Consider the following 24,785-nt stretch of genomic DNA (forward strand, 5'->3'; position numbering starts at 1 on the left):
TGCAAAACACATTTACAAGCAAGCCATTCCAACACCTTCCTGTCATGCACTTACAGGAGAAAATGAATACATTTAACTTTCAATGAACTGTGAATTTGTTGTTGAGTAAGCACTTTGAATATAAACATTTAGAGCTATCTATACTGGATGTCAGAAATATGAAATTATTGTGAGTTTTCAGGTTTCCCTTTGAATAAGACAATAGATTTTACAGGATGCGACAATTCCTTCTTTACTGCCTAACACATTGTATAATATGTGCTAATATTTTAAGTATCCTGCTGGAGTATTCTCCAATACAACTGCAGCAAAACATAGCAAGGGAAATGGAGGAGGTCCATTTATAATACCAAGGCAAAGAAAAATATACTGTATGAGGTAAATTTTCTGAATTGTATCCTCAATGGCGACGAATTCAGGTTTTGTTATGTGATCTGGATCTTAGGAAAGGCAGTCTCACTCAAATTAAACTATTTACACCCTGTGGGATCTCTCAGCACCCTACCTGTGCATGGAATTGGGGCACCGAAGATAATTTTAAGAAGAGTAATGTCACCTGAAAATCCTCTAGTTAGAGGAAAGTTTACTGAGTAATGAAATTTGGCTACAACCCTTCTAGCTGCCAACTCTAAAATGAAGCTTTGAGTCAATGAGGATTGGGAATAAGGATGAGATTACATGTTACAATCAGTTCTTGTTAAGGGCACTTAAAATTGAATGATCACATATTCAGGCTCATTAACAAGTGCTAAGTGCCTTCTAGGTGTCTTAAAGTTATGCCACTTGAGGCAAAGATTATCTTTGAGCTGTGCTGGCTAGCTTGATTTATCTTAATTTCTAAATGTTCCATGGAGTTATGACCAATGTCCTTCAGCATCCCAGGAAGGCACTACTCCTAGATGGCTTAGCTGTCCTCCTGGACTCCGATGCCCCTGCTATGACAGGCTGCACAGCAGAGCAATAGCTGGTGAGTGATGAAAGTGGGGAAGCAGCAGAGGGAGACAGGGAGCTGCCAGGATACAGGGGAGGCCACTGGGACAGACGGACAGACAGACAAACACACACACACACACACACACATACACAGCCCCAGCACATGTGCACATACATCCCTTATCCCCAGAGTTCCCTTTGGCTCCCAAGCAGAACAGTCAGCACATGGGGACAGCTGCAGCAGCAGGGGGTTCCACTTCTGACTGTGTTGGGCTGCAACATAGCCTGGGAAAATGCAGGGAGCACCCTCCATCACCAAATGACTGGTGGTGAAGGGATGTGTACACACCTCTGGCTGTTGCCACCAGCAGCAGTGACGGCAGGTTCCCTGCATGCTTCTGGGCTATGTGCAGCCCCGCACAGTCAGGGATAGCACCCCTGCTGCCCCATGCATTCTAGCTGTGCAGGTCAGTGGCAACTGCAGCCAAAAGCAAGTCTGAAGCTAGGAGTGGTTGTGTGTGTGTACACATACATGCACTGGGGCTGGGGGGGTACTGGGACTCTGTGTGTGTGTGTATTCACATGCATGCACTGGGGCTGGGACTGTGTGAGAGTGCTTGTGTTGGGGCTGGGCTGTGTGCATGCTGGGGCTGGTGTGTGTGTATGTGCTGGGGGGGGTGTATGTACTAGGGCTGGAGGTGTCTGGGTATATGTTGGTGCTATAGAGCTGGGCAAGCAGGACAGTCAGGGAGTAAACTTTAATTATGACCTAGCATTTTTTGAAGCTAGCATGTGCTGCATGTAGTGTGTAAGCACACCCCAAGAGACTAACGTGTTCCTTACTTCCGTGTAGCCAGAATTTGTCTAATTTCTCCAATCATTAGGAACAGAAACTGGTAATATTAAAATTCTTTTATCTTACTTTGGGTCATTGTGTTGAAATCCTTCACAGACCACTAAGAAAGCAATCTTTTTTCAACATGTTTATAAAAACAAATACACAAAATAAAAAGACAGCACCTTATTGTCAAGAACTTCAACCATGAATATTAGTAGGAAAGAAACTGAGCTACTCATCTCAAGCTATTTATTCTTCAAACAGGCCTCTTGATGTTTCCAAAAACTGCTGTAAGAAATCCTCCCTACAAGTTCTATCTAAAAATTCTGATTAAGAAAGCCAAACCAAGGGTTTACCAACAAACCAAAACAAAAATAAGCTCCGATAACCCATTCTTACATGTTTACAACATTAAGAGAAGAAACATATTCCAATTCATTTACAATGGTGTTAATTTAATTTTAATTAAATTAAAAATCCATATTCCACTAATTTAATTACACATAATTATCTAGAATAATCTGCAAATTTAGACTGTGATTCAAACAGCGCAGCTGACAAAACTACTGTAGCCATTCTCCACAAGACCAGTCTTACAAATGAAAATATTAACAACATGCAACCTCAAGCACAGCCCCAGATTTTACTGCATTACATGATTCTGGTAAAAGAACAGAATTATAGCCATAGGCTGTTAGTGTAACTAACTTAAATATTTGCTTTCTTAAATACCAATTGTTTGGAACCTTAATAACAAACAGCACATGTAACTGTTTATTTGACATAAAAATGTATTGCCTTTAATTCTCTGATATTGACAAGAATTAATATTTGCCTATTTTCTGTGTTAAATGAACCATGATATACAAATATAGCTTAATCAATAATTGTGGAAAAGAGTGTTTTCAAATATACAGCTACATTTTCATCCTGACATACCAATCAATGGATCCATTTCAATAGGAAGGTGATGGGCTTGATCCAAAGAATATCCTGGGGCTCCCCTGAGGCCTGGACATGAGAGGAGGAATAAAACACATATGAACCTTGCTAGCTGAAATGCCTGCACTGCTTTTCAGGGCTATAAAGCAGGAGTATTGTACTGTAGGAGTATTATACCTATAAAATACCTAATTTCTTTCTATTTCATTTTATATATTTTGAGTCCTTTTTCTATGCAACCAAAATATATATTAATTTTTCAATTAAATAAAATTAGTTATAAATGTATATACATGAAAACTTCATGCCAATTTCTACTGTTGCCATCTTCAATAAAACAACTCCTGATTTATAATCATGTAATAAAACATTATGTTATATACAAATACCAGGAGGGAAGTTCAGATTCATTATAGCTTGAACAGCCAGCCAGGGGTTCCTTTTGTGTAGGGGAATTCACAAGACATGCAAAATTAGCACAGTTTGCTCTACACTAACTGCTGCTGGCTCCCCTTTCCTTCTGCTTTAGCGGGTATTTCAAGGACCTAGTCAGAAAGTGCTGCAACTGATATTGCCCCCCACAGAAAGGCTACTGTTCATATGTGCTCTATGGCACTAGGGGATACCTATGCCCTGCATCATCTCCTCAAGTTCAATGAGTACTGCTGCAGCCTTTCTGAGAACTGTACAGTGTCCATTAAGAAGTCAGCATTTGCCAGGACTTCATATGCAAGATATTGCATCAAACAGGTCTGATGTTCCTACTGGGAGAATTGCTACTGTACTGGTAGAAACTAGGAGTATACAAGTATACAGTCAATTTCTCCCAGGGGAAACATCCCCGCTCTGGAGGATCTCTGTGAGAGAAGCTCTCTTGTGAGAAAGAACACTTGTAATCTTGTTAGAGAGATACTAGTCTGCTCCAGGAGGGAAGTGGAGCAGTGGGGCAAAGCACCCTGCCCATTCCCCAGACCAGGGATTCCTCCTTGGGGGTACAGGCATGATGCTTCAGGGAGAGGGGCATGGGAGGGCACTGGAGCAGCTGCTCCTTGCCTGGTCCCTGGTCTGGGGTGTGGCAAGGTAGTGCCTGCTTCTACATTCCCCTGTTCCTGTTGCCGGTACCGGAGAAGAGGAGCAACTACTTCTTGACTCCTGCCTGCTCACAAGATCAGGGACCTGGTCTGGGGAGTGGGCGGGGGGGGGGGGGCGTTGCCCACTGCTCCATCTGCTCTGCTCCCAGAGACCAGGAACAGAGCAGAGGGGGATGCTTCCCACCCATTCCTCAGACTTGGGTGATTTCCCTTCCCCAGCCCAGGAAAAAATGGTGGCTTCAGGCTGACACCTGTACTGCTCCCTCTCCCACAAAGAAAATTCAACTAATAGAAATGAGTCCCTATTCATAGCCAAGGTTAACTGTTATGCTTAGAAATGTAAACCTGAAATATCCCTATGTTGCTAAGTGTTGGCTTTTACTGTTGATGACCTCAGTGTATCTGGAAAACAATATTTACATAATTAAATAGTACATTTATTGGAACTGTTCAGTAGTAAATAAGGGAGCAAGTAAGAGATCCCATATCTAATCCTTGCATGAGAAGATGAAACAAATAAATTGCAGATTTTTTCAATCGCAGTACAAAATTTTCATTAGAGTAAAAATGCATAAACTGCACCAGTTAGAGAGAACTGCTGTAGGCATGCTTTGGGTGGATATATTCTGTACAACCACTTCATTTTTTTTCTATTTATTTAAAAGGAAAACTATAATTGAAAAGAAATGATTATCCAACTTGCTTCTGTGTTGCAATCTTAATTTCTGGGAGGGAAGAAGCACTCCTCATCATCAATAATCTGTGGCATTTTATTCAGAATTGACATTTTAGAATGTTCTGCTGTTTGCAGGCAACTTGCTAAAAAGGCATGCAAATCCTCTAACAAGCACATTGGGGTCATTTAAAAAAAGTTTCAGAGCACTAGTTTTGTTGCAGTCTCAAGCCCGGTATTCATGACTGAGGACTGAAAGTTTTAAATGGAGCATAGGACACAAGGAGAAGATCTTCTCCAAGCTGGACAACTAATTTTTTTCCCTGAGTGCAACCATAATTTAGCTCAGAACTAATTTGCCTTTCATTTCCTCATCATTCCTCATTATACTCAAACCTACATGCGCGCGCGCATACACCCCCCCCCCCCCCCCCCTTCTTTCCAGGTCCTCATCAGAGATGAAGATTACTGAACAATAAGAAGAATGCACACACTTTATTCCAGCCGTTATGTCCCCAGCTGCTCTGTTCTTGCGGAGATCAGTTGCTTTGGTAGACCCAAGCTGATGACAGGTTTAGAGATTATGTACTAGTAACAAAGTAGTGTGAGTTTTTTGAGGTTTTTTTGGGTGAAACATAGATATCACTTAGAAAGGGGATCAGTCTCTGGGCTTGATAAGGATATTGGAAAACAATCTTTGGTGCTTCTTTGATTTGTTTGTCTAGGACCAAGGTAAATTGGTGCCAAAAAAATCCTTCTTCCTTCTGATCAGGAACCTCTATTCCATATTGTAAATGTTCAATAGTTTCATAGATGTTAGGGTTGGAAGGGACTTATTAGATCATTGAGTTTGACCCCCTGCCCTGGGCAGGAATGAGTGCTGGGGTCAGATGATTTTAATGTTAATGATTTTTTCTCACCTTTATTAATGAGTCATAACTTTAGGCTCTATTTAGGACTGCAAATAATCCTCAAGAAGAGACCGGGCAGACCTCTGACCTCAAAATCAGCAGGCAGTTGTGAGCGAGCTAGTACATTTTGGGCACAGGTGTAGGTGATGAGAGGGAAAGCAAATGAGCCTGTAGAGTCATCATTCTAAATTTAGAAATGTTCATCTCCACCCTTATATTCAACAGTAATAGTCTCAATTTGTGGTAATGACATAAATGACTAGAAGGGCATGTGATAACAGAAAACAGGGCCCTCATTTAATTTGGATGACTTCTGAAAAATCAATCAGTAATTTAAGCACCCTGGGTAAGTCTACACATGACGCTACATCGTAGTGTCAGAAGGCAAAAAGGTGATGCCACAGCTGTCACCATAGCAACACGCTCCCCTGGTATAGCGCATCACTATGGCAACATAAGGCTAATAATAACTGTGTGCTACACGGACGGTACAGTGCAAGCTGTTACTGTGCCGTCATTTAGTACTCCCTTTTGGAAGTACCTTTTGGAGGTACTAAATGATGGCGCAGTAACAGCCTGTACTGCACTGTCCGTGCGGCACGTGGTTATTTTTGGAAGTAATAAATGATGATGCAGTAAAACGGCACTGCAGGGGCACATGTAGACATGCCCCCTGTCCTCGAAAACAAACTAACTGGATCCAGATCCTCAAAGATATTTATCTACCACTGAAAACAGAGGGAGTTACATGCCCAAATACCTTTTAGGACATGGGTCTTAGTTTTCTCAGTCTTATGTACAAAATAAAGCTGTGCATACACAGTATCATGCTAAGAGTGTCAACAGCTTTATTCTGACCTATACTAAATGTTGGATTTGTGGTCTATAAAATTACTGTTGTAACAATTAGGTAAAGAATCACTAAGAATAAAGAACAACTGTTTTATGCTAGACTATAAAACTTGAAAAGGTACTTAACATATTTAATATAAGTTGACAAAGAAGAGTCCCTTTGAAGCTGTAATTTAAAGCCGCCAGAATTAGAAAATTCAGCATTAAGTCTGCTACTTGGTCCTAACTTAGGCTGCTGGGAAGTGACAAAAAATGGCAAACATGGTGTAAAAGCTAACTGTCAAAATTAATTTTGAATTTCCTGATCTTTTTGTGTTTCCTCCACCCTAATTATGTATCCAGGAAGTATTCTGTTCTTTTAGCTCAGTACAAACAGTGCAAAGATTGTGAACAAATCCTTGCAGATTAGCAAGTCTATTTATATTTTACACAAATATAAAAAATAAAATGTTTTCACAAATGTTGAGGAAGAATCAAGGCCTATACAGCTATTCTTCCCTAAAGCTTGTTTCCTTTGGAACATTTGAAGCTTTCCAACCTATTGCATTAGCTATTACAGGGTGTATTTGCCTAATCTCAGTAAGAGCTGGCATCTCTGGTGGGAGAGGACACATTTCATTGCTTCAACTCTGGGGTACTAAACTCATCTGTCTTGTGGGCTGGATGAGGGGCACAGGCCCGGTCTGCAGGTCCACTGACTAGCCCTATGTGCCAGATCAAATGCTATTACATCTCATGACAAACACCTGAACAGTGAACACTTCCCCAGATAACACATAGTGATAATACACATACACGTTAGCTAGTACAACACTATGGGCCCCTGTAAACTGGGGCATGTTATATATGCAACGTCAAGAAAAGTCCTGTAAAATATTATATCAAAACCCAACACAGTGACATTCTGCCTTTAAGGAGGGTGCTTCTAGAAATGACACCATGGAAAATAGGAATCTTGAGTACACAACAGATACAGGGGCATAGTATAATTTTTCTGTGTATTTGTATCTCAGTAGATAAGTGGGATTAATCTATATTCAGGTAATCTCTGCTTGAAAGTAAAAGGATGAACTGCTAAGAGAATGCTTAAATCAGAGGTTTTTCTGTGAGCACATACCTACTGTGTTGTGCCATCTATTCACTGCAAAAAGTCTGCTGCAAGTCACAGTTACCACTGCAGGAATGGTAAGGTGGGGAAGTGTGTTGGCTGCCACATGTGTGACAGGAGAATTTGATGGAAATTTCAGCACCATTATGACATCCTGCTGCATCTGATCTTTAAACATGAGTGGACTCTGTGGAAGGAAACACTGTTGAGTAGAAAGGAGAAGAGAAAAGAAGAAAACAGAAGGGATAACACAATTAGTGAAGAGGCCTGAGGGAAAAACAAGGTTAAAAAAAGAGTAGGCAAGCAGATGCACATACAGGGAAAACAATGATACCTGCACATCTACACTAGCAATATAGGAGAGCACAATTAGAAGAAGCTATTATTGGATCATTACATGAGGACAGATAGAGAAAAGGTATGGTTAGGGTCCAGTAGGTTATCATTACAGGGTGCAAAATGGTAAGTCAGCAGTCATTCAGATACACTTATAATAAAACTTGATTAAAATAGTTAGCATTCATAATAAGGAGACATAAATCATATAGAAGAATCCATTAATTCATTATAAATGTAAAGTCTATGAAGTACAATGGTTAAAATGAGAATTTTGAAGAGGAAAAACTCAAAAATCCCACAGATGTTTAGTTATTCTTTGCAATGATTAATTATAATCCTTTCAAGAATATAGCATGAACCAATTATTATTCTTTGCAAATAATATACTTATTGCTTATAAACAAGGCTAATGATTTCACATATTTTTGTGCAAGAATAGCAGCATATTATTATTATGAATGAGATTACATTAAAGCTTATTCTCACGTTAGGTGTCTTTGTTAATTACTTATAAATTAGTCTGCATGATTTCTAGGTGTTTCTACAAATCCTATCACTTTTAATCTATCAGCTGCTATCTAAAATGTTCTTATATAATTTGAGCAAATACTCTCCACTTAATAAAGAGCAACAGTCACACTTCAACAGCAATAGCCATTTTGCACAATGTGATTTTTCTTATGGGCAATGAAAACCATTAAAAGTACTGAAAATATTGTTGTTTTTGTGCTTGAACTTCAAAGGAAATTTGGAGCCCTCATATTCTTAAAAGTAAAGACACCATTATGGACAGAAATCAGTATTTTTCAGTACAGCTGAATAAAATAATTCTTATTAATGAGCAAGCAAAAGAATGTGTTTGGAAATGAATTCTGAAGTTCGAATTGAAATTAGAAGTATGCATTGTGTTGTCCCAGGGGAATGGGCGGGAGGATTCTAGCACGATTTGAACTACAATTCTTCATTCCTGACAAGTCGCCAGTGTTCATAAATCACTTCCAAACATTTTCTCCTTTTCTTGAAACAAAATATTCAGTATAAGAAAAAGCCTGCAGTCAATCTTATTTCCTTCAGTTATTCTCAATAAATACGTATTTTATAAAGATAGCACTTTTCAAATACAATATGGGGCAAGAAATGTGACTGTAGGAAGTTACAGCAATGTCAACTCTGACCTTGCTTTGCAACAGCCAGCATGGGATTTCTGCATGGAGTAAAGTATATGGCATCATAAGCCACTGAGGGCATTTAAAGTGTTACTTAAATAGGTATTTCATGACCTATAAAGAATCCTCAGGTTCAAAGGAAATAAATTCCTAACCAGCAGTTATGTCTCACCAGGTGCATGGCAGAGCTCCGAGGAGGATGTGGCTCAATAAGCAACTGAGATGGCGTCTGTCCAAAGTTCTGTATCTGTGCCTCCATGGCCTGCAGGGAAAGGAGAGTGATTGTCATAATCAATATGCATCAAACAGATAGGTCAACACACTATTTGACAATGCAAGCATATCCCAAGTCAGCCATGAAAAAAGTCCAGAAAATTCACCGGGTGCTCTTCTCCCAGGCTGCAGACTCATCCAAGTGTTAGTATTTTGTAGACAAGCTTTGCTTCTCTTTTCAAGCATGCTTCAGTTAACCAGCTAACCCATTCTTATTTCCAGTAGCTGGGGTTACATGTGAAAATGTTAACCTGTGAGGACATGCAGTTAAGGTCTTGAAAGATGTCTTTGCACTAAACACAACACATATACCTTAATAAAGTCCTTTGTGAGAAGGAAAGTATGAGGATCTCTAATAAAATAAGCTTCTGGGATCTTAAACGAGGGGAAAAACAAAATGAGTAAAAATGTCATGGATAATATAAAACAAAAACAAAAGAAGTCACACTTTCACTGGTAACATTACGCTAAACATTCATACTGAATTTATATTCTGTTAAGGCACACTGGCTATGTTAAGAAATTTTAGATATTAACTTTGATAGCATCTCTTTTTAACAAGGTAAGGCAAAGTTAATTTTTGTGTTTATTTTTTAAAAGTTTTTCCCTTGACCTACTGACTGTTCTAAACCCAATAAAACAATTTAAACCATTTAAAATCCAATTCTGCTTTCCGAATAAATCCAGAGTACAGCAGCAGAATATGTACCATAAACTGAACGGTTTCAGCTACCTATATGACCCACTCCAACATAACTACATATAAACTACATTTGAATACAAGTGCTGGCGATGTTCCTGGTGTTGACTCCAACAGTAATATATTTAAGAACTCTGCTTGCCTTTCAACTATACAGGCAGCATTTCAGCGCACCTTAGAAAATTCAGAATTAAGCTTTGTGTAGAAGCTAAGGAGCTAAGTTTCAAAACCACTATTACAGCATCATATGTTTGAAACTACTATACCATAAAAACAACCCCCTAATAATTTCCTTTTTTTGCTTCAGTGAAATTCTCACACCTTACAAGGCAAGCAAAATGCTCCTTGAAATATTAACACCACCAATAAATTATGTTATTTTTTCCAGACATTAAACTGACAGGGGAAAAATAAATATTTTAAGAGTTAGAAAACCCCCTTCAATCTTTTCTCTGTTAAAATGTGCATTTTATAATCCACATAAAATGATTGGTGACCTCCTCCCTCTTCTCAGAAAAGATGCTTTAATAGATGCCATGGTAACACCTCCTAAAATGTCATTATTTTTTACAAAATATACTGCAATATATTTGCTAGTATATAATGGAATATCATAAACAATTGATGAAATAAGAGCCTAAAATAAATTCCACTGTAATCATGGAAGGAGTTTTCCCTGACTTTCATGGGTTTTCAATCAGGCCACAAGTAAATAAAGCACATTTTAGATGCATCATTCTTTTTACTAATTCACAATGACTCTCCCATGGCTTCATTTCACAAGATGCACTGCATTACCTAGGATTTGGTGTGCACATTCAGTTCCTATTAATTTCACCTCCCAGGAGACACTACATTTTGCAGGTCAGACATTGCTGTGTATTGCAAGTTTTTACTGTAGCTGTATTTTAAACATTATATTAAAAAGTCAGGAAATTGATTCAAGACAATATCATGCCTAATACTAACTAGTATTTTCTGTTCTTAAATTTTTGGGAAATGTGGTGTGCATGGAAATGAACAAAGAATAATACTAACAGTTAATGCCAGACAGTGTGATAGTCAGGTTTCAATGCAGCTCTGTCAGTAGCCAGTTAAGACAAATAACTCATATTTCCATTTGTAGTTCAAATAATTACCAAAGTTATTTCAATGGTTTTTAAGAATCACATAATGCAATAAAAATGTGAGTTAAGTTTCCAGTAATATTAAACACAAGACACAGAGTCATCTATTGCCATCTATTTTAGTTGTATACATGATTAGTGGAATTATTACATTTTGTATGTAAGTGCTGCCCACTTTTTATTTATACGTTTGCTTTTGTGTAGTCCAGTCTTGGGCAAAATCTGATTGTTTAACTATAAATTCTGCTTACATAAACTTTATTGACTTCAATTCAAGTGGACTTATGATATCAAAAAGAGATAGAGAAAAAAGAGTATCATAATAAACCAGGGTGACTTTTTAGTTGATAAAAAGAGACTTAAAAAGTACATGCTGAAATTAATCATTATTTTACAATTATAGATGTCCAAGGAAATGCTTACTTTATGAGTCTGATATTAAACCCATTCAAGTTGATGGCAATATTTCCATTGACATGTATGAGTGCAGGATTAAGACCTTCACTGATAACTAATCAATGCTTGATATAATTTTCCCTTGCATTTAACAAGGGTATTAAGTACAAAAGCCCAAAGCAATCCAAAATATCCCTGACAAGAGTTATCTTTTTCTTATAAAACTGTCATTTAAAAATGATCCTGTTTGGACGGTTTTTTCCACCGCATCCGGATGAGCACGGGCATGCGGTATGTGGTGCCACAGACCTGTCTGCAGCACCACACACTGCAAATGCAGGTGTGCCACATGCTGCTACTGTACAGCATGGAGGGGGGAGGGCTGACTCCAGAATATCCTGGAATCAAAAAAACCCCAAGCCAAAAATATGTGTAGTGATGCACATGGCAGCTGTGCACACCACCCAAAACTGGGCCTGGCTGGCTAGAGCCATACTCTGGCTGCTAGCCAGGCTCCCAGCTGCAGGAATGCCACAGCTGTAGGTCTCCGAGTCCCTTAGGACCCCAGATAAGGCTGCTGAGGCCAGCACAGTTGCTGGCCCCAGCCCTCCCTATCCCACCAAGGGTAACCTGCCGTGCACCAGAGCACGTATGGTATGGGCATTCCCCAGGGACAAGTAACAGCAGCGCAAGGTGCCACTACTACTTGTCCCCAGGGAAACAAATGGTCATGCTTGTCTGGATGTGGCCTTTAGGTTCCTTCCAGCCTTACGATCTATTGGGAATTAATTTCTTTAAGGAAACTGAACTATATAAAACCTCCATTGTCCCATGTTGTACACAAGGGAAAATTGAAGCTAAGTGACTCATCTGAGGGTGCACAGCAAGCCTCCAGCACATTTGGAAATGACCATAGTTTTGATCTACTAGCCCACAGGACAAACAAATCAAAAACAGATTCCTTAGAACTTCTCTAGTAACTGATGCAAGAGTCAAGCATAGGAAACAAAACAAATAGATAAAATATATTAAACTATTTTACAGTATAACAAATTAATTGCAGGAGCTATAAATGCATACTGTGGTGAGATTATTTAAAAGAAAAAGGAATCACACCCCAATCTGTTTAATGGTCCTGAAAATTCCATTCCAATTCATCATTTCCCTTTCTCCCATCCATCAAGTTCTCAGTACCAGTGTGTAAAGCACTACGTCACTCCTTGAAACATACAATCACTCTAGATAATTTAATTTTTTGTATAAAATTAAATTTGCTTTTATTCCACCTTCTAATGTCCTCTGTGTAGAAAGAGCATAAGCTTTGAAAGAACTAGCTTAGCAAATGCAATGTCTTTGAAACAGCAAAATGGTAATTATATTAGTGTTAGCCTTCTTAGTAAGGCCTTGCAAGAAAACTATTTGGTGAGCAAATTGAGGCTCCCTGATGCTTTATCACACATAAAACAAAATTTGCATTCTAAAAACTTCAAGGAGCATTTGGTAGTATATGATCATGGTTTTACACTGCAGAAAGATAAAACACGATATTAACTTGCTACTTATAAAACAAAGAGCAGAGTAAGAATACAAAATTTACCTGTGAAAATGTTGGCAATTCACAAGTTTAAAATAGCATCTGTCTCAAGCCTCTTCACTAAGTGACTATCAGGGATTCTGTTTTTTTCTGATAAAAAAAGCCCCAAACCTAATTTTTGAATTAAAAAAAAGTAACCCAAAATCTACATTTTTCCATGATTAAAATGAAACGCCACTAATACATACATACATGCACATACTTACATACATATATGTATATAAGTGGTGTTTCATTTTGATCATGGAAAAATGTGGATTTGAGGTTACTTTTTTAAATCTGAAAATTAGGGGGGAGGGGTTTAATCAGAAAAAATAGGATCTCTCGTGATCGTATCTTATTGTTTGGATTATAAATTTACCCTGCAACTAAGTCATCCCCACAATTTTAGAATTAATTTTTAGGAAAAATAACTTTTTCCTCTGCATGTAAATTGATAACTAGATAATGACCTTGAACTCCTTCTGCCCTTACAAAATTCCACAAGAGAATCCAATAATCTAGGAAACGACGCAAAGAGCTAAATGTACCAAAAATAAAATAAAAGCTGCACAGAAAATATCTGACTTGATATTTTGATTGCATGCAAAAAAAAAGCAGGGAGGAGGGAAAGAAAGAAAATACTACAAGTACAAAAGTCAGGATTGTAGGTCCCTAATTACGGGTCAAACCTGCACCAAAGTTGACCGCAATTTTTATGGTTCCTTTGAAGAAAAATAGTAAATGTATAATCAGAATAACACACTATAATGTTATAATGTTCAACATACAGATTTCACTCATTATAAAGTAGACAAGATAAACACAACATGCAAAGCTAAAGATATACATAATTATTTTAATTAGAATATACAGTCTTCTAAAATACCGATTTTTTTCACAAACAGTATAAGTCTGCATTCAGATTTTCAGTTGTAAAGACAGACTGAAAGAACAGAAGTATACTGAGAATTTGCAGGTGCTATACAAAATATAGGATCAATCCTTTGTATAAACTTTCTGAAGGATGGATATACAAATCTATTTCTCTCACTCTTGGGTGATCAGTGGCCTTATCAGTCTGGTTGACTATTTTGCCTAATGATTTTTATTATAGAATAAAAGAAGCAGAAATCAATTCTGCCATTAAATGAGTTAGAGAATCTTTAGATGTACAAAAGAAAAAGGAAACATTTATTAGATGTCAAAATTCTGAAACCTAAATTTGTCTTTGTCATTATTTTATTACAGAATTAAGGTGTAAACCAAATACATTACTCTTTCACTAGTTATTTTCCTCCTGTATATTTTCAAGATTGCTACATCAGGAACACAGAGGCTATAGCAGATGAAGAAGCCAGTAGTCCATCTAGTCTGGTATCTTGTTTTTAATAACAGAGACAAATGTTGAATACATAACACTTGAAGCAAAATACATTTGCATGCATCTCTATATCCTGGATGGAAAAAGGAAATTTCTTAAGGTTCTTTTATTGGCTGTAAGCAAAAATATAAACAATGATTATGGAGTACCTTAAATCTATTCTCCTTTGTTTCTTATGCTACTGTATGAAAAGGCTACTGTCATGTCCAAGTTAAGCTTTCTGAAGTATGTTGGTTTACAAAGGCTTCTTCTAATTTTTCTGCATTCCCATTTCTTTCACCATGAATTCCCATGGTAGTGCATAAACAGCAATTTTGCCCTTTATGAAGCACCTGCTCCTGTAGCATCATACATTCAGTTTTCCCAAAATCCAGAGACCCCTTTGCATGTCTGGAGAGTCCCAATCTGGCATGCTTAAGAGATATTCCCATCAACAACATCCTTACCACCATCTATTGGATTGAGGAGGGGAAGCAATTAGAAGACACCTGTCCCAAAGGCTTTTCTTGATACACTATTTGTTAGTTATATATATTCTAAAAGTTCTGTCCAATTGAAGGATCAGACCCTAAGTTAATGCACTTAAGTGAAATACTGATACTGCAGTGAAATTAATTTATATTGTTTTCATGCGAGTTTTATTTTTGTGTTCAGTGAATAGTGGCACAGTAATTCCTCATGTGTTCTCTCTCAGAGAGCCAGCATGATTAACAGCCCCCAAGCACTCTGTTCTTCAGGACAAACATGATTGACAGCGCTTTGGTGGGTAGCATACGCAGCTTGAAAATGTTATTGTTTTGTACTAATGGTGTGAGATATTGCTTTTTTATTTGCGTCTACAGCTGTTAAATGGCATCAATATCTTCAGGACTTTTGATAGGTTAGGTTAAGAATATTGATTTCCATTTCATTATTGCATGTTTGGAGGGAAGGAAGGGTTGCAGTTTACAGACAAGCAGTGACTCAACTAGTCTGGTGTCTTTGATACAGTTGGTTATTTCATCAGGATGTGAGCATGAAATGCATGCAGGGATGGATTTGCATTGAAGCTACATATTACAACTCTATTACTACAACAGGGGAAAGAACATTTTCTCTATTTCCCTTCCCCCACACAAGGCAACTAACTGGGTCCAGGGAGAGGTTAAGTACCTTTATACCAGAAAGTTGGTAGTTCAGACCTGACCCTCTTTAGCCTATTTCCTAGAACATAGCCCACCTCTAAATTCCTTTAAGAAGGGAAATAAGGGTAAAAAGACTGACCTCAGTCTGTGAAAACTTAGGTCTCCCATTCTCTTTATGGGCCAAAGGCCCCACTGTTCACATCTTTTATCTAATTTGCCTTTGGTACACTTTTAGCCTTTACCATCACTGGATGTTGGCTATTAGCTACGATGAACTAAATATCCTTATATCCTTTCCATTCTAGCTCCTTTTAACCTAGAGTGTGCCTCCAAACACCCTGCCAATTTGGTCCAATGTGAAATAGTCCTTCCTGATCTCCAACACAAGTGATTAGTACGACTGCAGTATCCTGGAAACAAGGCTCGGCACAGCACACAGGGAGAAAGAGGTCAGGCCAGCACTAGCAATAAGATCGCTCCTGACAGCCAGCCCCACCCTCTGACAACCACTCAGCTCCCAATCTCTACTCCATGGAGGCACAGCACAGTTTGCGCTTTGAGGTACTAGGAGGGGCTCGGCTCTAGGAAATCTAAGCAAAAATACTGTTTCCCCCCCTCTGTCCTCAGCCACCCCTCTGCTGAATCAACTAAACTTCCTTCCCAGTGAGATGTGGAGGGGCAATGCCAAAAACTGTAAATATGTGAATGAGGAAAAAAAATGAAGAAAATATTTGTGCTTAATAACACTTGCCTGAAAGTACCAAGAGAATGGAATTCTTTTTTCATTTTCCTCCATTTCCTAATTTAGAAGCTACCCTAAATTTCAGGACTTAAAATTATTTAAGTTGGGAATTATTTAGGAGCTACCGTATGATTTTAACTTAAAAATATGTAAATTAATTATTGAAGTTAGGCAAGTCTCTCTTTTAACATACACCATTTTATACTCATCCACTGATAATTAAAATAAAATTAAAATACAATATTTTTATTTTATATAAAAAATAATAATATATTTATCACATATAAAATAAAAATAAAATATTTTTATTTTAACTATCAGTGGATGAGTATAAAATGGTGTATATTAAAAGAAAGACTTGCCTAACTTCACGTGTTAAAAAAAGAGTTTATTCTCCAGTTTTGGAAATGTTTGCCTTCTTCCCTGGGCCCCCAACAAATCACAACCCCTAATTCTGAGTCCAGCTGTCAACACTCACTGGAATAAGGGGAATTACTATACATCTAGAATAAGGCCCTATCTTTAAAGTAAATAAATAACATCAGTATCAAACCAAAACTACACAGCATACCTTAGGAGAGGAAGGGCATCAAATGCACTTGGTTAGTGAAAGGGGAAACAATGACTCCCAGCTGGTGATGGAGGCTTCTCATCTTACATTGGCAAATCAGGCAGGGAGCAAAGGGGAGGAAGCAGAAAGCAAAGCAGCAGAGCAGACAGAAGGAGCTAACCTTTTTGGTAGGCATGCCACAAATCAACCCCAGGCCTTCCCTGAGTGCCACTCTAATCCCCATCCTCTGCCCAATATGCTGTTCTGCTTTCTGCTCCCTGTCCTGTATTCTATTCCCTGCCCAATCTGCTGCTCTTTCTTCTTCCTCACCTTTGCTCCCTGCCTGATCTGCTGCTTCTCAGTCTGCTTCCTGACCTGTCCACCACTGTGTAGCCTATACCTTCTCTAACCTGTGATGTGCCACACAAAGGGCTGCCTATGTCACTTATGCCATATGACATGGGTTGGTCACCCCTGGTTTAGTTAATGTGGAAGTTTTCTCCTCCTTTATCAATTGGGGATGGAAACCTTCAAACCGATGGTTTTTGAGCCTCTTTCTCCTAACTAAAACAGCTTTGTTACTCTGTGGACTCTTCACATTTTCTTCTCTGGCTGGTTGACTGCACAAAGGATGGGAGCAAAGGGACCAAATGCCAAACAGAGCGGTCATCCCACACTCCACCTGTGTAAAGGGGGCAGAGTTGGCTGGAATTGTTATTTTAAAATAAATATTATGTGTTTACTTCTGAGGGACCGATGTTTCTGAAAGTACAGTGCAGTCTAATCAGACAAATAACTGTGTAGACTAAACCAGTAAGCCATCTCAGAGATTTGTCAAATCTCTGCTGCTCAGTCACTGATGGAGGCAAACTTGAACTGGTGAAGTCACTCAGGTTTTCTTTTCTTTTAACAATTCAACTCAAAATTGTTTTATATTTTCCTCCCCCAAAATGGATTTCCTTATAACTTCAATTTTATATGCTATGATATTCGTCTGCAGAGCTGGCCAGCAGCTCTGCAGAAAAGGATCTGGGGTTTACAGTGGACAATAAGCTGAATATGAGCTAGCAGTGTGCCCTCATTGCCAAGAAGGCTAATGGCATACTGAGCTGGATTTGTAGGTTGCCATTAGGTCCAGGAAAGTGATTATTTCACACTATTCAGTACCAATGAAGCCACATCTGGAGTACTGTATTCAGTTTTGGGCCCCAACTACAGAGAGGATGTGGACAAATTGGTGAGAGTCCAGTGAAGAGCAACAAAAATGGTTCAGGGGCTTGGGGACATGACCTATGAGGAGAGACTGAGGGAACTGGACTTATTTAATCTACAGAAGAGAAGACTAAGGCCGTGTGTAGATAAAATGAGGGGCTTGTGTGCACAACACTTTAAAGAAGGCTAAGTGCTTTTGTACTGCTTTAATGGTGTTGGTGTTTGCATGCCTCAGCTGCATATTATGCATTAATTCCAGTCACTGTAGGAAATTTGGCTGCGTAATGAGCCTTAAATGACTTGGGGCACAGTTTACTGCCCCTACAACCGTGGAGCGAAGCACCAGGCTCTGTGCAGCTCAGGGGTTCTGCAGGAAGCTCTGCAGCCAGCCTGGCAGCAGCCTGGGAAGGCAGTCCCCACCCAAGAAAAGCAATGAGCCTGATTTCCTCCCCCACCTCCTTCCAGAGCCTGCCTGAGCTGTGCAGGGACCCGGTGCCTCCCTCCGTGGCTGCAGTGCCCCCCAGAACCTCCTGAGCGGGGTGTCTCTGGGTGGGTGCCACCTGGGGGGGGGGGCGCTACTGCCACAGAGAGAAGCAAACCCCCTCCTGCTCCCACAGCCCAGGGACCCCTCTACCGGCCGGCAGCTTGCCCTCCCCTCCCCATTGTCACTTCAATTTAGGGCCCCCATTTCATCTACACATGCACTGAGAGGTGACTTAATAGCAGCCACCTGAAAGGGGGTTCAAAAGAGGATGGAGATAGACTGTTCTCAGTGGTAGCGGATGACAGAACAAGAAGCAACGATCTCAAGTTGCAGTGAGGGAAGTTTACGTTAGATATTAGGAAGAATATTCTCACTAGGTGGGTAGTTAATACTGGAACTAGTTACCTAGTGAGGCTATGGAATATCCATCCTTGGAGGTTTTTAACACCCAGCTAGACAAAACTTTGGCTAGGATAATCTAGTTAGGGATAGATCCTGCTTTGAGCAGGCAGCTGGACTAGATGACCTTCTGAGGTCCCTTCCAACACTAATTTTCTATGATTTTATGAATTATATAAATATTCTACCATCAGTGGAGGCTATAAAAAAAAATCTTGTTACATAGTTCTGCTGGCAACATTTCCCGTCCTATCCGTATTGATAATGTTTGCTGAAGCGTAGGTATGTTCCCTGCTAGTGTGTCAAGGGAAATCACTGCTTTCTCAGCAACCTCCCAAAGAGGTGTGAAGTTTATAAAAGAAAATGCTACTTTCTTTGTTCATTCAGTTGCTGAGTGCAGTAACTATAGAACAATTTTACTCCTCAGTTAGTAGCAAGGTACAATAATTCATTAATTATGCACCCTACTGTCAAGAACAGGTAAGAGTGTGAAATAAATTATTTTCAGTCAATTAATAATTTTACTCTGATATCAACTTATTCTTATTACATGATATCCACCCTCCTTAGAAAGCAAAGATTACTCTTGAATTTCACGAACACTGGTCTGACTTTTTATTGTGTTTCAAGAGAATCCATTTAATTTTCTTTAAAACAAATGTGTAATTATTTTCATTTCCTGGGTGTTAATGCTTTTAGGTTACTGTGGGCACACCTAAATGAGACACTAAAAGCACAGTAGACTAACTCTACTGCGCATTAGTGCATCACAGTGAAAGCTGTGCTAATGCGCTAATGTGCAGTAGAATTAGTCTACTGTGCATTAGTGTCATGTGAAAGACGTCCACTGGCGCTGCTGAGCAGTAGTGGCAATTACAGAGCATTTAGCACCTGTTATTACAGGTAGTAAACTTAATGCACCATAATGCACATGGAGACATGACCTATGAGTCACAGCTTCTCAATACTTGAAGTGCAGTCTTCTCATGAGACTCACTTCAGTGTCCTCTCACCACTCAAACTTCCAAACTTCTATTCAATAGACTTAATCCAGGAAATACTAGGTAAACAGCTTTGTTTTGTGTTATGCAGGAGACCAGACAAGATGATCTTTCATTTCTGTGGTTCAGAACTATAAATTAACTTCCTCTTTAACATCTTGACCCTGTAACGCAAATCAACTAGCACAGATACCTATGCCATAGAATTCACTTGATGTGGTTTGGAACTGGGGTTTTAATACTTCATGTGACTGTAATGTATAGCTAGAACTATAAGTGAGCACAGTTTAGGTTTTTCAAAGGAAAATAAATGAAGCGAAAACATATTCTTTGAATGTGCTCCATGACACTGTACAATTCCTACAAGTTATTATCTAACTCCCTAATGTATTAAAAGACACTACTTTGAACAGCAACTTTGGCTGTACTCTGATAATGTCTTGCTTCCTAGATTTTGTAATTTCACAGCAAATTCAAGCTCCAGATCTTTCCCTTGAGAGGTGTCCATGATCCTAAAACACCTAGATATCATTCTTTCATTTGTCCTACGCTCCCTAGAGGTTTTAGTTTGTCACCTCTCACTCCTAGCTTCATCCTTTTTAACCTGTTCCTACTTCCTGACCTATTGCTTTCACATATTAGTTCCCCTCTGCTAGAAGCAGTTTCCATTTCATTTGTGTCAAATATACTCCCTGTTCCCCTCAAGCTGTCCTTTAAAATCTATTTCTTTCATGAATTCCTCTAATGCTGATCCCCATGAAGATGGCATCTTGTGTGTGATAGCATCTTGTATCACAATCTTCATTTGGGTTTTAAAATCTTTAGGGAAGGAAACCATTGGATTGTGTAAATGTAAATGTTTTTTGTAAATGTATATTGTTATGATATTTAAAAACCCTGTGAATAATAGTAACCAAGGGTCCTGGGAATATGAGTTCAATTTTCTGCAGCAAAGAAAGAATATTTCTATGGCTCTTCTGCAGCAAAAGGAAAATCTATCTACTTACTTGCTCATGAATAATTCGATGGATGAAAGGAAGAAAAGATATTTTCCCTTATTACATAAATGTAAAACTTAGTTTCTTTTCTGAACTGAACCATGAGAGACTTCCAGAGTCTACAAGGGAGCAAAGGAGAGGAAAATATTTGAAAACTGTCAGCTGCATCTCTCAGCTGGCACTGAAATTCACAAGAGCTCTAACAACTCTGCTGCTGGCTGTGATGCTAGAGCCATTTCCAGGGCAATGCGAGTAGCAGCCAGGAAGCCTGACATTTCAGTGGTAGTGGATGAGAGCTGCAAGTAGTATTTTTCAAAACAGAATTTATAGAACTGCGAACTAACAAGCTTAGGTCGGTGAGGTTTAAGTGGGTCAAAGAGTACTTAAAATAAAGCACTACCTTTCTTTAAATGGAGATTGTTTTAAGTGTAATAGAATTACATTGTTTGAAGTTTAATAGAATTATATTATTTAACGTCTACACAGTTCAAGAATTAAAAAAACCACTATTTTGAGATGCCTCTTGAAAAGGGCTGTCTCTGCTGAAGGAAAACAGCTCGGCAAGCTTGCTAACTCAGTAGGTACACACACACTTCGTTGCTGCTGTAGGTTGCCCCCACTACATACACCAGAGTCTCCTGCATTCCTGTGTGCCACCCTCCCATCTCTTCATTTTCAAGGACTCTCTGCAACCCATCATTCACACACTTAATGCCAGGATTCTGTGTGCTCCCACATTCTTTCTTCCATAAGCCAGGGGCTTTGTGTGTTCTCAGTTTACACTCAATGTTCTCAATGTATTCTCCAGCAACCAGCTCTGTGTGTTGCTCTTTCCACTCTGTAACTGCAGTTTTACTATTTCCCACCCTCCTCTCATACCAGAGAACCATTTACCCTTAAACCATAGGATTTAGGTGCTCCCTCATTTTCTTATAACCTACAACCTATCAAATTCACAATTTTGCAAATTTTGTGAAATCTGGCATTGCCGGTGAAATCCAGGCGAAGACCACAGAATCTGCAAAATCTGCAGAAAAAAAACTTATGGAAAAGGAAATGCTGGCTCCTCAGAGGGAGCCAGCAGTCCTCAGCACACAGTGGTGGCCTGGTAGGGCAGAGAAGTGGGGGGTACCCCCCTCAAAGGGCTGCAGGCTAGATGGCTGCCATTCCCTTTCTCTCACCACGGATTGCCTGCGAAGGCTGCCTGTCATGTGGCCCCATCCTTCTCCACCAATCAGCAGTGAGGGGTGGGACAGTATGACAGCCCTTGCAACCAATTAGCAGGGAGGAGCATGGCCACTAGGGCCCCTCAGCTAGAGGCACAGGGAACCTACCATGCTTCACCCATGAAATGGCTGCCTGAGCCTTCATTCTGCCCATGAAATTGGGGGGGGGGAGAGGGGGCCGCCCCTGTGAATTAGGTAGGTCCCAGCCATTCCCTGCTTCCACCAGTCCTTATTTTCTTTTTTGCCTGTGTATGTTTAGTACAAGACCTTTCATTGCTGGGCCAGTCAGATGCTAGAGTATGTCTAGAACATGGTTTTTAAAAAGAATCAAGATATTCCTGGTTTTATTTCCACCTTTCTTTACAAACAGACACATCTCACTAGTCAACATTCATAGTAGATGCACATTTGACAAAACACAAGAAAATGAAAAGCTGCTTATTCTGCACCAGTGAGGACAATGAGAACATGCTCCTTGTTGACACACAGGGAAGCAGCAGCATAACTTGCACACTTTGCCTGCTGTTACAACAGTTCAGGCCAAGACAGGGCAAGGAGGGAGCGACGCTAACTTCTCAAGGTGCTCATGGCCCTTCAAGAGCAGGAGAATTGAAGAGATGCATGGCCTTCAGTCAGGAATGGGGCAGACAGGTTTTTAAATTGTCAGCTGCTACATTTCCCTCAAAGCCACCTCTCTCTCCATGATTTCCCAGAAGTGGCCTTTTACATCTGTTTAGAGAAAAAAGGAAGCCACCTGTCTCAGCTAAAGCTGCTTCCAGTTTACCTACTCTCACTCATCTGCAAAGGGGAAAGAGGAAAACCAGGTTTTACTCTCACCCCACCCCGGCCATTCGATAAAGCAGAAACAGCTGCCTACTTACACTCGCTGCTTCCAAATGTTTCAGGAAGTAGAAACAAGAAGGGTGGCATCTCTGAAGGGAATGGGAGAGTTCAAGTCTTCCTATTACTCTGCAAGGTCTGGGAGGCTAAATGGCTTTTGACTCATTTTAGGCATGTGGAAAGCCACAGGGTCAATGCCTCAAAAACAAGGGTAAGGACTAAGCAAGATGAGAACCAAGTACCCATACCTTGTTTCAGAGCCCTTTTTTTTTGGAGCACAGCAGTGGTACTACCACCAGTGGTTTGCAAGGAATATGATGCCCTCAGTAAAGGAACTTTCTCCAATGCAGCTTAAGGCACTGTTACATCTTACACTCGGGGTGGGCAATTATTTGGACTGGAGGGCCACTTAAGGAGTTTTCATGAGCTGTTGTGGGAGGGGTGGTGCTGACCCAGCCTGGTGCAGCAGTGGTGGGGAGAGGAATTGATCCTATCTGGCCCAGGGGCGAGGGCCAGCCAAGGGGAGTGGAAGAGGTGCATAGTCCCAGGCCCATCTGCCCCAGACCCACTGCCAGGGGCACCAGACAGAGTGGGTGGGTGAGGTCTCAACAGAGACTTGCCAGGCATTCCTACAGACAGAGAGTGCTTGGCTGGGTGGTTGGGATGGGGCTACAGGTGGGTGGGGAGCAGCGTCTGGGAGTAAGATGGGCGGGTGGGGCCAGGATTGCGGGGTGGTGACAGCACAGGGTCAAGTTCCAGGGCAGGGCTCCCCACATGGCCCCATGCTGTCATGTTGATCCTGGCCCTGGCCCCGACCCCGGCTTGCCCATCTTGCTACTGGACACTGCTTTCTGCCCACCCACAACTCCATCTCATCCACCCCAATGAGCACTGCCTGCAGGGGTCCCAGGCAGTCTCCAGGGAGACTCCGCCCAGCACCCTTGGAGGTAGGTGCATGACAGGTGGACTGGGGTGCCTGAGCAGTGAGGTTAGGTCTGGCAGTGATGGTAACACTGGCAGCGGCAGCCAAAAGAGCTGCTGCCATTGCCAGTGCCGACAGGAAGCTGAGTCCAGCAGCTGCATCACCCCAGCCCTGCTCTGTTCCTAGGGGCAGTGGGATAGGTGAAGGGACTTGCTGTACACTGAATACAATCTCTTTACAGGATGGATCTGGCCCATGGGCCACATTTTGTCCACCCCTGCCTTATGCTGTGAGCTGTATAAATGTTGATCAGTGTTAGTATTAGTCTGAGCTTGGAGCAGTTGCATGTTCAAGCCAACAGGGGCCTGGAGCACTGAATGGTAAGAATGCTACCCTTTCCCATTCCAGCCCCTGGGGCTCCTTCAGTTCCCCCCAACCCCTCATGATTCCTCCCTGTCTCCTGCCTCCCCCTGCCCCTGGGACATTACTTACTTGTGGCTGACTGCATTGTCTGTCCCAGAGGAGCAAGCAGGGAAGGGTTAACCTGCCTGTCTGGCTGCCAATCTGCCCATCTAGGCCAGAAGGGTGTGGGTAGGTGGGGTGTTCACACTAAGGTATAGCTGAGAGTAGCTACATTTTAGTGTAACAGGAGCTGGGGAACATGGGTCAGAGATAATCCTGCCCTGGAGTGGTGTAGCTTTGAGCTGCATAAGAGTGCTTAAAAACAGTTTCAGGTGTTAATGTAAAGACAATCCAGGAGTTAAAAGCTCCATGAGCTGCCCAAAATTACCATATAACAAGGGCCCCAGTGAGGTAGTACTGTGTTATGCAAGAGTAGAGAGCTTTGTTTTTGTTCACTTCATCAGTTTTAATACCATTTATTAATCTATTGCCTATGGTTTTAAGATACCGTATATATGTTTAATTGTATTTTAGAAGCCCAGAAGCCACAGAGAATGTGCATCCTATCCATAAAAATGC

General features: G+C 40.5%; 1 protein-coding gene across 12 annotated transcripts in view; it reads right to left on the reverse strand.

Moving 5' to 3' along the window:
* Positions 1–24,785, reverse strand: part of NBEA (neurobeachin) — an 835,610-nt gene that overhangs the window by 26,857 nt on the left and 783,968 nt on the right. For 6 of the 12 annotated variants that reach the window (XM_090027564.1, XM_090027518.1, XM_090027500.1 and 3 more), the window contains 4 exons: positions 9,439–9,501; positions 9,026–9,115; positions 7,358–7,550; positions 2,711–2,782 (listed from right to left, as the gene is read on the reverse strand). In XM_090027564.1, the coding sequence (XP_089883690.1) occupies positions 2,711–2,782; positions 7,358–7,550; positions 9,026–9,115; positions 9,439–9,501 (418 nt within the window). The remainder of the gene's footprint in view (positions 1–2,710; positions 2,783–7,357; positions 7,551–9,025; positions 9,116–9,438; positions 9,502–24,785) is intronic. The other 6 variants (XM_090027536.1, XM_090027571.1, XM_090027590.1 and 3 more) reach the window with 3 other exon arrangements.

This window comes from Crocodylus siamensis, chromosome 1 (assembly GCF_052110815.1).
Source record: "Crocodylus siamensis isolate JL-2025a chromosome 1, ASM5211081v1, whole genome shotgun sequence".
In the NCBI taxonomy this organism is placed as follows: domain Eukaryota; kingdom Metazoa; phylum Chordata; order Crocodylia; family Crocodylidae; genus Crocodylus; species Crocodylus siamensis.